Source organism: Alligator mississippiensis, chromosome 10 (assembly GCF_030867095.1).
Source record: "Alligator mississippiensis isolate rAllMis1 chromosome 10, rAllMis1, whole genome shotgun sequence".
NCBI lineage: Eukaryota > Metazoa > Chordata > Crocodylia > Alligatoridae > Alligator > Alligator mississippiensis.
In genome coordinates, this window is record NC_081833.1 from 33758981 (window position 1) to 33774066 (window position 15086).

Here is a 15086-nt window from a genome sequence, read left to right on the forward strand (position 1 = left end):
TCAACCCAGCTGTAAGTAAGTACCTGGGTATTGTTGCCGGGGAGACAAAGATGGCAAGATGTGACACTCCCTTATATGCTGCTGCCTATAAAAATGTACGTGCCTTACCCACTACTCCTAAGGGCAGCTAGGTTTGGAATGGCCTTTCACCCTGACTGGATCCCCATAGTTGTGGCTAAGGGAATATAATTTTTTCTTATGGTCCCATACGTACACTGTCAGGAAAGGATGTATACTGTGGCATCACCAAAGAGCAGGTTCAGTTCAATGCTCAGTCCAAACGTACTTCAGCCCAGTGGTGCATATTCATTAGATTATGCTCTTAGGAGTCAGGAGGACACCTAAGAGGGATGTAGTTTTTACTGTTATTTGTGTTCTATTATGTCTTCTATATGCTGTTGTATTAAATTCATATACTTCCATGATCATATTCATGGTAGCTGTATTTTTGTAATTGGCCTTTTTTGAGATCTTTCAATTCCAGCTCAATCAGGAATTGGGATGGCAATTAGGAGGTAAGATGGCCTGGTGACCACCAGCATAGAGAGTGGCAAGTGTGATTGGGGTCTTGCATTACCACTGTCATTAGAAACTAAAACCCTGTACAGCTAAAGGAATTACATCTGTTTCACATACATAGCTGAGACCCAGGATTAAAAATGCTGTAAAATGATTTCTTCATTGAAGCAAAATTACAGTTGAGTCATTTGGCACACTTTAGTTAATGCACAGTAGGACTGATAAATGGCTTTTTCATGATGCTGACTGAGCAATACTCACACTTTCTGCCACACAACACTACTGCACAGTAGTCACAGGCTACTGCACAGTCAGCATCTTGAGTAAATGCAGCCTGAGATTCCAAATTGGTTGAGTGCTTCTTGTTTAGTTTTGTCCTTAAAATAACTGTGATTTTCATTTGTTTCTCTTAAAGCTTAAGGAAGTTGTACTGAAGAGTGGAAAGGTTCTCCGTGCAGATGTCTGTGTTGTTGGCATAGGTAAGTAAACTCTAACTTAAGGACCTAAATAGATCAAGGCATCTGTGTTTATGAACAAATTGGTAGCTTCTACTTCTTCAGGCAGAGCTGGTTCAGAAGCTGGGTTGGGACATGAAGGTGCCACAATTGTAGCCATGAATCCAGTGTTGAAAATAGCACCAAGGGAGCCTTTCCAGCCTATTGCTACTTAATACTTGCTAATGGGAGAGAGAATGGAAAAATAGTAGCTATGTAAAATTCCTTAATTATGACTATTTTGCATAGTGGGATGAATAGAAAACCTTGCTCACATCCCCTTGAAAAAATTACAAAATGTAAATGAAATTAAACAAAAAAATTGAATGAAAACGTCTTTGGAAAATATTTATTTGAATTTAATTTTTTTCCAATAAAATTGTCATTTGAAATGTGTCATTCCCATCTGGTCTTAAAAAGCCAAACTATAATATTTAAGACTTGCTGTTCTTCTTTTCCTCCTTTTATTATATTGTCATTGACTATGGTAGAATATTTTTTCCTTTTACTTTTATTTATTGTTCTCTTCTTCACTCTATAACAATAGAAGGGATCTTAACCCTTGGAAAAATCAATGATTGGAAGTTATATTTCTCTCTTTGTTGCTTGGTAACAAAGCTGTAGAAATCTGAAAAGGTGAGGAAGGGAGGAAGAAAAAAAGGAGGAAGAAAAGAAGAGGGGGAAATTGCCTGCTGCTGGGCTGAAAAACAGAGGAGAGCCCTTCTTGAACATGATTTAGTTCGTTTTAAGGATTGCTCAGAGATTATAATTTTGAAAGGTGGTCAGAAACTAAGATTTTGAAATATTTATGAAAGAGATGAAGTTTAAATGAATTATAAGCATTGGAAGGACTTCTCCCAGTACAGAAAATCAACACATAGGTGTGGAATCTGGCTCATGGGCCAGTGAGCCCACTCTTGCCTTTTGATTGTCAGATCATAGTCTAGTGAACTTTTAAACCTGGAAAGCATGGAAGCCTGGTAAGAATCATTATGTAAGTCATAGTATCCTTATAAATTAATGGTTCTTGACTTTTTCCATAATTGGATATCTGTTCCATTGTTCTCCTACAAGACCCTTTTCTCATTTAGTAAAATGGGCAAGCCAGGTTGATTACGACTTGCATTATGTAAAAAAAATATTTTTTTAAGTTCCATGTCCAAGCCAAAAAAATAATAATAGAAGTTTGGTTTGAGGGGCAATCTACATGCTGCAAGTTAAGAACAGCATTGTCTGATTTGCAAATGCAGTTGTGTATGTTGTATTTATTTTAGATAGTTCAGCCCTAGATCTTTTCATCTCCACTCAAATTCTGAGCATCAAGCATTCTACCAAACCCTCTTAATCCACTGAATTTGCCAACCAGGCTCTCAGACCCCCTACAAAGTATCCTTCCTCTCCAGTGGAGCCCAGCACAAAGGCAATCTTGAGATTCAATAGGAGGTATTGTTAACAGCACAGCCACTTCCTGCTGACTTCCTGAAACTGGAATGACACAATAGCAAGAGTGATTGTTTCAGGGAGTAAACTCCTTTCTTCTTCTGACTCCTATTTTCATGAAAAAGACAAAGTTTGGGATTCTGACAAACGTACACAATTTCTCTTGTTTTTCTGGCAGGTGCAGTTCCAGCAACTGGATTTCTGAAGCAGAGTGGTATTAATATTGATTCCAAAGGCTTCATTGTAGTTAACAAGGTAAACCTTTTCACGGCACTGAGACATGCAAGCCCAGAAACATGAAGGCAGAAACAGCCTTATGAAGGAGGAAGGGAACAAATCTGCAGTTGAGAGTAGAGTGCATTAGCTGTTAGAGAGTGGGGTTTCAGACACAAGACAATCTTGAGGAAGCAAAATGAAAAAGATCTTTCTCCAAGTTCTTGTTCTCTAAGGGAAGTTGCACTAATTACATGGATAAGTTCTAGTTTCATAATTTCTATAATGCAGTTAATGTTTCTATGCCTTTCACAAACTGTGGGCACGTCTACATATGCATTTGATCCAGGAGCAGTTTACTCTTGATTAAAGTACTCAAGAGTAAATGCTCCCAGGCAGGCATCTACACATGCAGGGAAGCAGCAACAGATTTGCTTCTCCTAGCATCAAACTGTTCCTGCTTTCTGCATCCCTGCAACGGGCCCCTGCCACCACCAGAGGAAGCTAAATGCTCCAGTTACAGCTGCATGTGGCTGGCAGCCGTCTTCTAAAGGCAGCCCCACTCCCTGATCCCTGAGCAGCTGCTTTTCTGGCTGGGAGCAGTGTGCATAACATGGGGGCAGCATGTGGTGGCGCTCTTGCTGCAGCCTCTGCCTCTCCCTGCCATGGCAGCTCCAGACCCTGCCTCTACCCCTATGCCTGCTTCTGGCAGTGATTACCATTGCCCTGGACTCCTGCTCGCCACAGTGCCAGTTATGGCAGGCCCCCCTGCCAAGGCCCTGGCCAAGCTGCACACCTGCCAGCTGGGACCAGGGCACTGGCTGCAAGAGGTGCTGGCTGACCACCTCTTCCTCCACTCCCTGCTGTAGTCTTCCTGGGCAGCCACCCACAAACCCCCCACACCTACCCCCACACCCATCCCCTGGACAGTTCTCCAAAAAACACTTTATTCCCCTCACAGAAACAGACTCCTTCCACCCTCCCTCCCCAACAACAGAGCCTGTCCTCCCTCCCTCCCTCCCTCCCTCCCTCCCTCCCTCCCCAACAGCAGAGCCTCCTCCCTAACAACAGAGCCCTTCCACCACTCACCACCAATAAAACACCCTCTTCCCCATGCTATTTACATTGTGTTTGTGTGTGCCCTCCCAAGGTGGGGGACCATAGGATGGGGCACTTAGGGAACGGAGCCCGGGGACAGTAGGCCAGTACCCCAGCCTCTGGCCATTTCTATGCTATGGGGAGCCCAGCCATGCACATGCCATGGGGAGCCCAGCAGGCAAGGGGCTTGCCTAAGGGTGACAGTGGCCACTGCTTTCCCAATACACCCATCTCCTCCTCCGGCAGCTGTGTAAGGCCCAAATGAAGCCCTGGCCCAGTTCAGGCAGGTCCTGCTCTGTGGCTGCATGCAGCTGGGGCAAGCAGCAGGGAACCTGGGGTGGGGGCTAGGGGACCTGGCCAGTGGAAACAGCACGTCAGGAAAGCTTTGGCTTTCATGACCACAGCCCGCTCTTTGGTGAGAGAGGCAGCGAGCTGCTGGGAAGAGATGGTCTCCACCTCTCTCCCCTAGGGAGGAGGCTCTTCTCAGCCAGACTGGCTGACCTGCTCCACCGGGCTTTAAACTAAGCCCGTTGGGGGACGGGGGGACTACCGCCACTGCTAGCCCGCTGAGCAATCCTAGCAAAGCCAGCGGATCACGGCACGCAAGGGAGCCCACCCCAGCCCCAGCCCTGGTAAAATCTGTGGGGAAGGAAGGAGCCCCCCAGGGGGCACTTGCCTGCCTGTACACTAATGCCAGGAGCTTGGGGAATAAGCAAGAGGAACTCATCCTCCTGCTCAGTGCAAACAATTACGATGTCATAGGGATAATGGAGACCTGGTGGGAGTCCACCCATGACTGGACCACGGGTATAGATGGCTATACCCTGTACAGGAGGGATCGTGTAGAGAAAAGGGGCGGGGGTGTAGCTCTCTATGTTAAGGAAAGCGACGCGTCCCTGCAAGCCGATATTGGCGACCAGGGTGGACGGCTGGAGACCCTCTGGGTTAAAATCCATGGCGAACATGGCACAGGGGACACAATGGTGGGAGTCTATTACAGACCTCCCACCCAAAGTCCTGAGCTTGACCAGGAGTTTGCCCAGGAACTGGCTGAGGCAGCTTGCTCCAGGACCATGGTTGTCATGGGTGACTTCAATTACCCAGACATCTCGTGGGAGGATCGCTCAGCAAAATCTGAACGGTCGCAGAGCTTCCTCTCATGCGTGGATGACCTCTACCTGACTCAAGAAGTCTATGGGCCAACAAGAGGCAAAGCGCTGCTCGACCTGGTACTGGCTACTGGGGATGACCTAGTCGGCGACCTAGAGATCGATGGGAAGCTGGGTGACAGCGACCACGAGCTGATCACCTTCACCATCCGCCGAAAAGCTGGCAAGTCGATCAGCAACACGGAAGTCCTTGACTTCAGGAAAGCCGACTTTGACAAGCTCAGGAGGCTTGTCAGTGAGGCCCTAAGGGACTGTGACCACAGGGAGAGGGGAGTTCAAGAAGAGTGGTTGCTCCTCAAGGGAGTGATCCTCAATGCACAAACTAAGTCTATTCCATCTCGGAGGAAAGGCAGCAAGAGGGCACAGCAGCCCCCCTGGCTCTCCAGGGACCTAGCAGACCTCCTGAGGCTAAAAAGAAAGGCCTACAAAGGATGGAGGATGGGAGTCACCTCCAAAGAGGATTATTCTGCACTGGTCCGGTCCTGTAGGGAGCTGACCAGGAAAGCCAAGGCTGCAACTGAACTCCAGCTAACTTTGAGCATCAAGGACAATAAAAAGTCCTTTTTCAGATATGTGGGGAGCCGGAGGAAAAGCAGGGGCAACGTTGGACCCCTGCTGAACCAGATGGGGCAACTGATAACTGACGCTCAGGAAAAAGCCAACCTATTAAATAGGTACTGTGGCGGTGAAGCACCCCCACAGGCGAGCGAGGGGGAGCAAAGGGAACCCACAGACCCCAGACCCCGAGAGCAAGCCCCCAGAAGGGCATACGCACCGTCAGAGAGGCAGCGGGAGGAAGAGCCGCATCCGCGGCTGCAGCCGCGCGAGCCGCCATTACGCCGGCTCTGGCAACAGCTGTTCCCCGCACGGCGAACAGCTGAGCCAATCCCAGCGGCCGGAGCGGCCGCGGCGGGAGGATTTAAGAACGCCGGCAGAACAGGGAACGCGCGGGAGCCAGGGACAGAGAGTACGGGTGTGCTGCCCGTGCCGCAGGCTCTCGCACGGGGCAGCGAGGACCCCGTCTGCGGGTCTCAAACAGGCAGCGTAGGCAGGAGCGGGAAGCCTGCCGCCGGCAGCCAAGTGAGAGGCAGCCAGAGAGTACACGCCGAGGCACTCTCTCAGCGTCCTGAAGCGGCAAACGCACAGGAGGCAGGGGAGCGCCCTGCGGACGGGAGGAGAGGGGAGACAGCGGAGGCCCCGGGAGGGGGCTGGCGCCAGGGGAAGCACCCACCAGCTCCCCCTGGTTTGGAGGAGTATTATCTTTAAGGAAGGAGGAAGGAGAAACCCCTCTTAGCAGGAGGGAGGACGACCGGAACCAGTCAGGGGCCATCATACTGGGCCTGGCAACATCTGGACAACATCGCCCAGTGGTTGGCATGTGGACGGGGTGTAGGGGAGGCGGAGCCCCGTGGATCACCGCGTCCCGTAACCGTGAGTAACACCATCTATCGGGAGGTCCCACCCAGGATAAAGATCTCCACTGGAGACCCCTCTGAACGTAACCGATTACATCCAAGTCGTGGCAGGCGAGTTGAGGGGAGAGGCCACACCCCGATAGGCCAGGCGGAGCGAGGCACGGGCTCCACAGGTACTTTGCGTCAGTCTTTCATCAGCCCCATGGGACGCCCATGCCCGCTACAGGGCCGGGAAGTCCGGGAGAGGATGATCCCCTGCCCTCCATTAATGCTGACTTCGTGAAGGAACATCTTGAGAAGCTGGATACCTTCAAGTCAGCCGGCCCTGACAATCTTCACCCCAGGGTACTCAAGGAGCTGGCGAGCATCATAGCCCAGCCTCTAGCGCGGATCTTTGAAAACTCTTGGCGCTCTGGTGTAGTGCCCGAAGACTGGAAGAAGGCCAATGTGGTGCCTATCTTCAAGAAAGGGAGGAAAGTGGATCCGGCTAACTATAGGCCCATCAGCCTGACTTCTATCCTGGGGAAGATCTTAGAAAAGTTTATTAAGGAGGCCATCCTTAATGGACTGGCCGACGCCAACATCTTAAGGGATAGCCAGCACGGGTTTGTTGTGGGTAGGTCTTGCTTGACCAATCTCATTTCCTTCTACGACCAGGTGACCTATCACCTGGACAAGGGAGATGAGATTGATGTCATATATCTTGACTTCAAAAAAGCCTTCGATCTGGTGTCCCATGATCGTCTCTTGGAGAAACTGGCCAATTGTCGCCTTGGATCCTCCACGATCCACTGGCTGGAAAATTGGCTCCGGGGTCGGACCCAGAGGGTAGTAATTGATGGAAGTCACTCATCGTGGTGTCCTGTGACCAGTGGGGTCCCCCAGGGCTCTGTCCTTGGACCCATACTGTTCAACATCTTCATTAATGATGTGGACACTGGAGTCAGAAGCGGACTGGCCAAGTTCGCAGATGACACCAAACTTTGGGGCAAAGCATCCACACCAGAAGACAGGCGGATGATCCAGGCTGACCTGGACAGGCTCAGCAAGTGGGCGGACGAGAATCTGATGGTGTTCAACGCTGATAAATGCAAGGTTCTCCACCTTGTGAAAAAAAACCTGCAGCATCCTTATAGGCTCAGCAGTGCTATGTTGGCTAGCACTATGGAAGAAAGAGACTTGGGGGTCATCATTGACCACAAGATGAACATGAGCCTGCAATGCGATGCTGCAGCTAGTAAAGCGACCAAAACGCTGGCTTGCATCCATAGATGCTTCTCAAGCAAATACCGGGACGTCATTCTCCCCCTGTACTCGGCCTTAGTGAGGCCGCAGCTGGAGTACTGCGTCCAGTTTTGGGCTCCACAATTCAAAAAGGATGTGGAGAAGCTTGAGAGAGTCCAGAGAAGAGCCACGCGCATGATCAGAGGTCAGGGAAGCAGACCCTACAATGACAGGCTGAGAGCCCTGGGGCTCTTTAGCCTGGAAAAGCGCAGGCTCAGGGGTGATCTGATGGCCACCTACAAGTTTATCAGGGGTGACCACCAGTATCTAGGGGAACGTTTGTTTACCAGAGCGCCCCAAGGGATGATGAGGTCGAATGGTCACAAACTACTACAAGATCGTTTCAGGCTGGACATAAGGAAGAATTTCTTTACTGTCCGAGCCCCCAAGGTCTGGAACAGCCTGCCACTGGAGGTTGTTCAAGCGCCTTCATTGAACACCTTCAAGATGAAACTGGATGCTTATCTTGCTAGGATCTATGACCCCAGCTGACTTCCTGCCCTTTGGGTGGGGGGCTGGACTCGATGATCTTCCGAGGTCCCTTCCAGCCCTAATGTCTATGAAGTCTATGAAGTCTACCCAGGCACATGTGGACAGGCAGGGCTGTGGTTAGGGGCAGTGGGCAGCACAAAGGTGACCACCAGGGTCAGGATGGTGTCTAGCACCTGGCAGTCCTCCTCCATCACTTCCACTGCCCTGGCCAGAAACACAGCCTGCCACTCCAGGGCTTGCATGAACCGCTCCTCAAGGGGCCAGGAGCTGCACCCTGAACACCTGGTCCATCTGATCTCACACCTCCTCATGAGCCACTTCCTCTTCCTCCCATGTGTGCTACTGGTCCAGGTCCTCTGCACACTATGTATCCTGCCAGGCCATGTCCTTTACACGCCAGGCCTGCCAGTCTGCCAGCCATTCCTCTGACACCATTGCCAGCCAGTCCAGGAGGAGGGTCCTGTCCTGTGTTCTTTTCTGACACAACCAGTGCATCTGCAGGGCCCTGGATGAGGGCAGCAATGACCCTGAGTTGCCATTCCACCTGCCAACGGTTGCTTCTTCACTGCATGCAGCTGCAGGACCTGCAGAGCCATGAGAAAGAAGCTGTGGTACTTTGCAACATTTTTTAGATAAGAAGCTTCATACCAGGGGACCATGGGATGCCCAGCCTCAGATCGGGGGTCATGTGTACACAGGTGCCCAGGGACCATGGTAAGTTAGCCAGGCAGGTGTGAGCCCAGACGACCACGAGCCGAGCCCTGCCCCTCTTCCCCATCTCCACTCATTCTGCAGGGGCTAGAAGGCCATTGTATGCTGGCCACAAGCAACCTGCCTCCCCCACCCCCTTCCCAGGCCAGGCCAGGCCTGGCTCCTGGCAGCACCTGCTCCTGTGGCTCCAGACCCATTCCCCCCCACTTCTTCTGCAGGCCAGCCTGTCTCCTCTGCTGCTGCCAAGCCCACGGCACCAAAGCTCAAGGGCGACAGGGCTCCCAGATGACAGGGACATGGAGCTGCCCTTCCCCCCACCCTTCCTGCAGGGGGTCTTTCCAGGGAGGAGACCTAGGGCCAGCTCCCCCCACACTAGCTCTGTGCTCTGAGCATGCCCATGCTGTGAGTGTCCCAGGTGCATCATGAGGAGCTGTTCGTGCAGACTGAGGGCTGCCTGACCTACTATGCCTTGCTGCTGCTGACCATGGTGCCCTGGACACTCCTTCACACCTGGCACAGGACCTCGATTTTCAATGATGCAGCAGGCAAGCCTGCACTGCCCCATAACCTCTGCCCTACCTGGAGGGCTACGTGGGGCTGCACTACATATCCCTGTACCCTGCAGCTGAGGAAGACACCACCGCTGGCATCAACACATTTCTGGGCATGTGACAGGCCTGTGTTCACCTAGCTGTGGGGGCACAGGCTGCTTAGGAAAGTTTTGCACTGTCTTCCTCTCCCACCTCCCTGTGTGATGTCACTGTGGGTGCTAGGCCATAGTGGAGGCTTTGGGAGGTCACCTGTGCTATAGTACACTGCATGGTTGTGACTAGGGTCCCAGGGCATGAGAGTGGCATCCAGTTGCCACATAAAGGGCATAAACTTGCAGGCAATCCCCAACCAATGGTTGTGGCCAGTCATGGTAACCCACGGTGCCTGCAATGCCTTAACCTTTATGCAGCAGTGCCAAACTGACCAGTCATGCCTGCGGTCATGCATACAGCCTGGCAACCCCTCACAAATGTGGGCATTGGAGCACAAGTCCTTCACGAACTGGATGAACACCTCAGCCTCACCCCACAGCACCACAAGGTCTTCAGTGTTATCCAGCAACCAGTTGGGGCCCTTGGAGATGACGTGGTATCAGTGAGGACATCAGTGTGGCTCCTGCAATGGCTCTCTGGGCCTCTGCATGGCTGTCCCTGTCCTTCCGGACTGGGGTAGCTGCCTGCAATGCCCAGCACAGGGGCACAGAATGGGACTGGCAGCCGCACTGTGAAATGGTGCCAGACAGCAGCTCCAAGGTCCAGGCAGGATTCTGGGGGTTGTCTGTGGCCAGGTGAAGGTAGTCCCAGTGTTCAGGAGCTGGCTGCAGCTGGGCCTGGGTGCTGACAGGCCTGGCATGTGCCTGCAGCACTCTGCGGGGCTTGACAATGCAGTCCTGGCAGGCATGCAACACTGCTGTGCCAGGCAATGGTGCCAGGGTACAGGCAAGCTGCCTGAGCTTCTCTGCAGCCTCTACAGGGGGATGCAGTGGCTAGGTGTGGACACAGGCTGCCTACATATGTCCCAGGGCTCCAGCGTAGCTGCAAGCTTTTAAGGGGCTGGGGCTGGCATAGAGCCAACCTAACCCTGGGGCAGGAGACACTTCCAGTGCTAGGGCTACACTAAGGCTGGTCCCCTAGTGACAGGGATTGACTGGAAGCAAATTTTCTCCTGGTCAGTGTCTACTCATGTGCTACTGTGCTCATGAGTGAATATACTACTTGCATTTGCAAGTTACAAATTTACTTGCGAGTAGAACAATTTACTGTGCAGTAAACACATACATGCGTAGATGTGCATGCTTACTGCTCAGTAAACTGCTCTATTGTACAGTAAAGCATTCTGTGTAGACACACGATGTATTATGCTGCTGTGAACCTGCAAGATTTTCCACCACAGCTGAAGATGGAACTCAGCTCTGGTATTGAAAGCAAGCTACTGCAGCATTTCAGAGCTCGGTACAGGCTGCAAACCTAATGAGCAGCAGAGTACATTAGCTTGCCCTGAATGACACGTTGCTGCAATTAGATTGTTAGTGGTACCTGAGCTAGCTTTATATCCAGGTACTTTATATCCAGAGTATCTGTGCTAAGTCTCCACAGGCATTCTAGAGGAATACAATTACATTTGGCTCTCCCATAACCAGGAAGAAAAACAGAACCCTGTTGTCTAGAGCCTCACTGATATTTCTCAAATATTATTAATTCCTCATAATGTGGACACTGTGGAGCTGTATACAGGTTGATCCACTTTGGAAGTGAAGTAATCTTAATGAAATTAAGGCCACTTGAATTTTAAAAACAAGCATCCAGATAGGGGGTTAAACTATTTTACTTAATCTCCTGGAATTATACACTGGGTGCATTTACACAAGACACTTTACTGTGCAGTAGCATAGTTTACTGCACAGTAAGGGTGCACATCTGTACGTGCACATGCTTACTGCTCAGTAAACTTTGCTACTTGTGAGTAAATTTGGTACCTGCTAATGCAAGTAGCAAATTTACTTGCAAGTAGTTACTGCACAGTAAAACGTGTAGGTAGAAACCAGGAGCAAATTTGCTCCCAGTCAGCCCTACCACTAAGGAGCCAGCCTCAGGTTAGACCCAGGGCCCCAAGGCTGGAAGCCTTTCCTGCCCTAGGGCTGGATTAGCTCTATAGTATCCCCAGACCCAGGCCTTCAAAAGCCTACAGGCATTTAGAGCCCTGGGACACATGCGTAGGGAGCCTGGGGTGACGTCTGGCCTCTGTTCCCCCTGCACAGGCTGCAGGCTACCTGCCTACACCCTGGCACCATTGCCTGGCACTGCAGTACCGCACAGCTTCCAGAGCCATGCCATCCAGGCCTGCAGGGTGTTGCGGGCTCCTGAGCCCAGCTTCAGGCAGTTTCTGACCACTAGCACCAGCTCCAGCTGCCTGCAGCCAACTGCCAACAACCTGCCAGGACCCTGCAAGTTCTGTGGGGCATTGCCTTACCATGAAGCTGCTAGTCCTATGCTGTGCTCCTGAGCTGGGCGCTGCAGGCAGCTGCCTGGGCCAGGCAGCATAGGGACAGCCTCGTGGAGAGCCAAAAAGCCAGCACAGGAGGCCCAGTGGTGTCATTGCTGATGGCACACACCACCTCCCAGGACCTAACTGGTTCATGGAGGAGACTGGTGATATTGTGGCACTGTGGGGCGAGTTGGAATTGCAGTTTGCGTGGGGCAGGTGCTCCAGCGCCCATGTCTATAAGGGCTGTCAGGCCAGATGTAGGAGCATGGGCATGATCAGTCAGCATGGCAGTGCCACATTAAGATCATGGCCTTGTGGGCACAGTGGGTTGCCATCACCCACCACATTATTCGGTTAAGGAGTGCCCGCAAGTCCATGCCTTTTATGCAGCAACTTATTTTATTTTTTTACTTTTTTACGAATATTTTTCGCATTCCAAGCCAAATCAGCCAAATCAATTCCAAATCCGTGAGTCAGTCAAGAACCATAAGTGGCCCTACTACCAGCAAACATCCTCCACTCACACCTGGGGCTTCAGATGTTTCCAAATCATTTGGTAGGCATCCTACTGATGGAGATCCTCACACCCTGGGTCCCAGGCCACAGCTATGCTGTGTTCTGCAGCATGGGTGGCCTGCCCAGGCCCCCACTCCGGCTTGCCACATGCAGTCTTGTGTCACTGGGGGAGGGCTCCTTGGGCCACCAACAGTCCATGCTGCTGAGCTCCCCACCTCAGCTTCCACCAGCAGCTCAGGGAGCCTGAGCCAGTACCTGCCCCAAAAGCTCCAAGACCTCAGCCCCAGGCATGAGGCACAGCCAGCCATGTCATCACTGGCCACCAGCAGTGCCAACACCAGCTCCTCTTTGGAGGGGGCCCCTGCTTGGGCACCCACACACTGCACCTCTCCAACTGAGGAGTCCATTGGGAGCCACATGCTATTGCTGCCAGGCAGGACTGACCAGAGCCCCAAGGTGTGCTAGCCCCGCCCATGTGGTAAGCCACACACTGGGGGGAGAGCCCTCCCCAACTTGGTCCCTGGCCCCTGCCCCCAGCCCCACCCAGCCCCGCCCAGCCCAGCCTCACTCCCCTGGCCCCCAGGTTCCCTCCCCACACACAGCATACAGGGAGGTGGGAAACCTGATCAGCATGTGCCCCTGAATATGATCCTCTCGCATGCCTAGGAATTCATTGATGCTGGCAGTGATGTCCTCCTCAGTTCCAGAGGGCAGGGATATGTAGTGAAGCCCCAGGAAGCTCTCCAGGTGGTGTTGGAGGTTGCAGCGCAGTGTGGACTTGCCTGCTGCATCGTTGAAGCTCAGGGTTTCTGCAACAGGTGTGCATATGCACCCAGGGCACAATGGCCATCAGGAGCAGCAGAGCACAGTGGATCAGGCACCCCTCAGTCCATGCAAACAGCTACTCATGCTGCACCTAGGACATGTGCAGCAGGGGCACACTTGGGGTGTAGAGTGGCTGTGGAAGGGGGGCTGGCCCTAGGGTGCCTACCTGGAGAGACCCAGAGACCCCCTGTGTGGATGGCGGGGGCATGGGCAACTTCATGTCCCTGTCATCTGGGAGCCCTGCAACCCCAAGCCTGGATGCTGTGGGCTTGGCAGCAGCACAGAAGACAGTTTGACCTGCAGGAGAAGAAAGTGGGGGAGCAGGTCTAGAGCTGTGGCAGCAGATGCTGCCAGGAGCCAAGCCTGCCATGGCCTGGGAAGGGGGCGAGGGAGGTGGGAGTGTCTCATCCAGTGTCCGCCTGGGCCTGGGCCTTCCCGGCCAACTTACTATGGTCGTTGGGTACCCATGCATGCATGACCCCTGATCTGAGGCTGAGCAGTGCATGGGCTCCTGGTACAGAGCATTTTATCTCAGAAATGTTGCTAACTCTCACAAACAGCTTATTTTTCATAACTGCAGGGCCTGCAGCTGCACAAGGAGGCGAGGTCACAGGTGGCAGCTGGGTTGCGGCCTTAGGGTTGCCACTGCCCATGGCCCTGCAGATGCATCAGTTCCACAGGAGGATGACCCAGGATAGGACCCTCCTTCTGGACTGTCTGGTGACGGCCGTGGAGGACTGACTTGCAGATGCATGGGTCTGGTGGGAAGAGGACATAGCCAATGAGGAAGAGTGGGACCGGGTGGACCAGGATTTCAGGAGTACTACTCCTGACCCTGGAGCAGGAGCACATGGAGGCCCTGTGGCAGCAGGCTGCACTTGTGGCCAGTGCAGTGGAGGCAACAGAGGATGGCCACTGGGTGCTGGTCACTGTCCTGGCCTTGGCAGTCACCTTCATGCCACCTGCTGTCCTGCCTCCAACTGTAGCCCTGCCTGACCCCTGGCCTGCTGCCCAGCAGCAGGCTCTCATAGGCCTGGGCAAAGGTCCAGCACCTCCTCCATCAGCCAGGAGCCTCTGCCCCAGCCCTCACCCCAGATGCCCTGCCACCCAGCCCCCCCACCTGGGCCCATCCTTGCTGCTCACCCCAGCTCCACATGGGTACAGAGCCAGAGTTGCCTGCAGCAAAGCCAGGACCATGTGCCATCCATGCTGGCCCTAGCTACTGGCTCCCAGAGGAGGAGGCAACCATGCTGGGGGCTAACAACCATTGTCACCCCTGGGTGAGACCCTACCCACCCACCGGGCTCACCACAGCGTGTGCATGTATGGGGGAATGGCCAGAGGCCAGAGTGCTGGCCGCCTGTCCCCAGGCTCTGCCCCCTAGATGCCCGCACCACATGGCCTTCTGCAAATTTGTCACATATAGCCTCTTTAATGAATGTTTCTAGGATTTTCCCTGGAATAGAAGTTAAGCTAATTGGCCTGTAGTTTCCTGGGTCTTCACGCTTCCCCTTCTTGAAGATGTGAACAACATTAACCCTCTTCCAGTCCTCTGAGATTTCTCCAGAGGCCCATGATTTTTTAAAGACCTTCACCAGGGGCTCTACGATTACTTCAGCCAACTCTTCCAGCACTCTGGGGTGGAGTTCATCCGGTGCTGCTGCTTTATATACATTTAATTTCTTTAACTGACCGTACATCAGTTCTATGGCAATGGTGGGAATGGTGTCAATCCCGCCCTGCTCATTCTGTGTCCTACCTGGCATGTTGTTCCCCTTGGTCTTGTGAAAGACCGAGGCAAAATAGTCATTTAAGAGTTCTGTTTTTTCCTGAGTGGTAGTGACCAAGTATCCTGAGGCATTGAGCCAGCAGCC

General features: G+C 52.6%; 1 protein-coding gene across 1 annotated transcript in view; it reads left to right on the forward strand.

Annotated features, from left to right (window-relative positions):
* The window catches only part of AIFM3 (apoptosis inducing factor mitochondria associated 3), a 280485-nt gene that overhangs the window by 207212 nt on the left and 58187 nt on the right, over nt 1-15086 (forward strand). Inside the window, exons 14-15 of the mRNA XM_059713630.1 lie at nt 935-998; nt 2632-2708. Of these exons, the coding sequence (XP_059569613.1) occupies nt 935-998; nt 2632-2708 (141 nt within the window). The remainder of the gene's footprint in view (nt 1-934; nt 999-2631; nt 2709-15086) is intronic.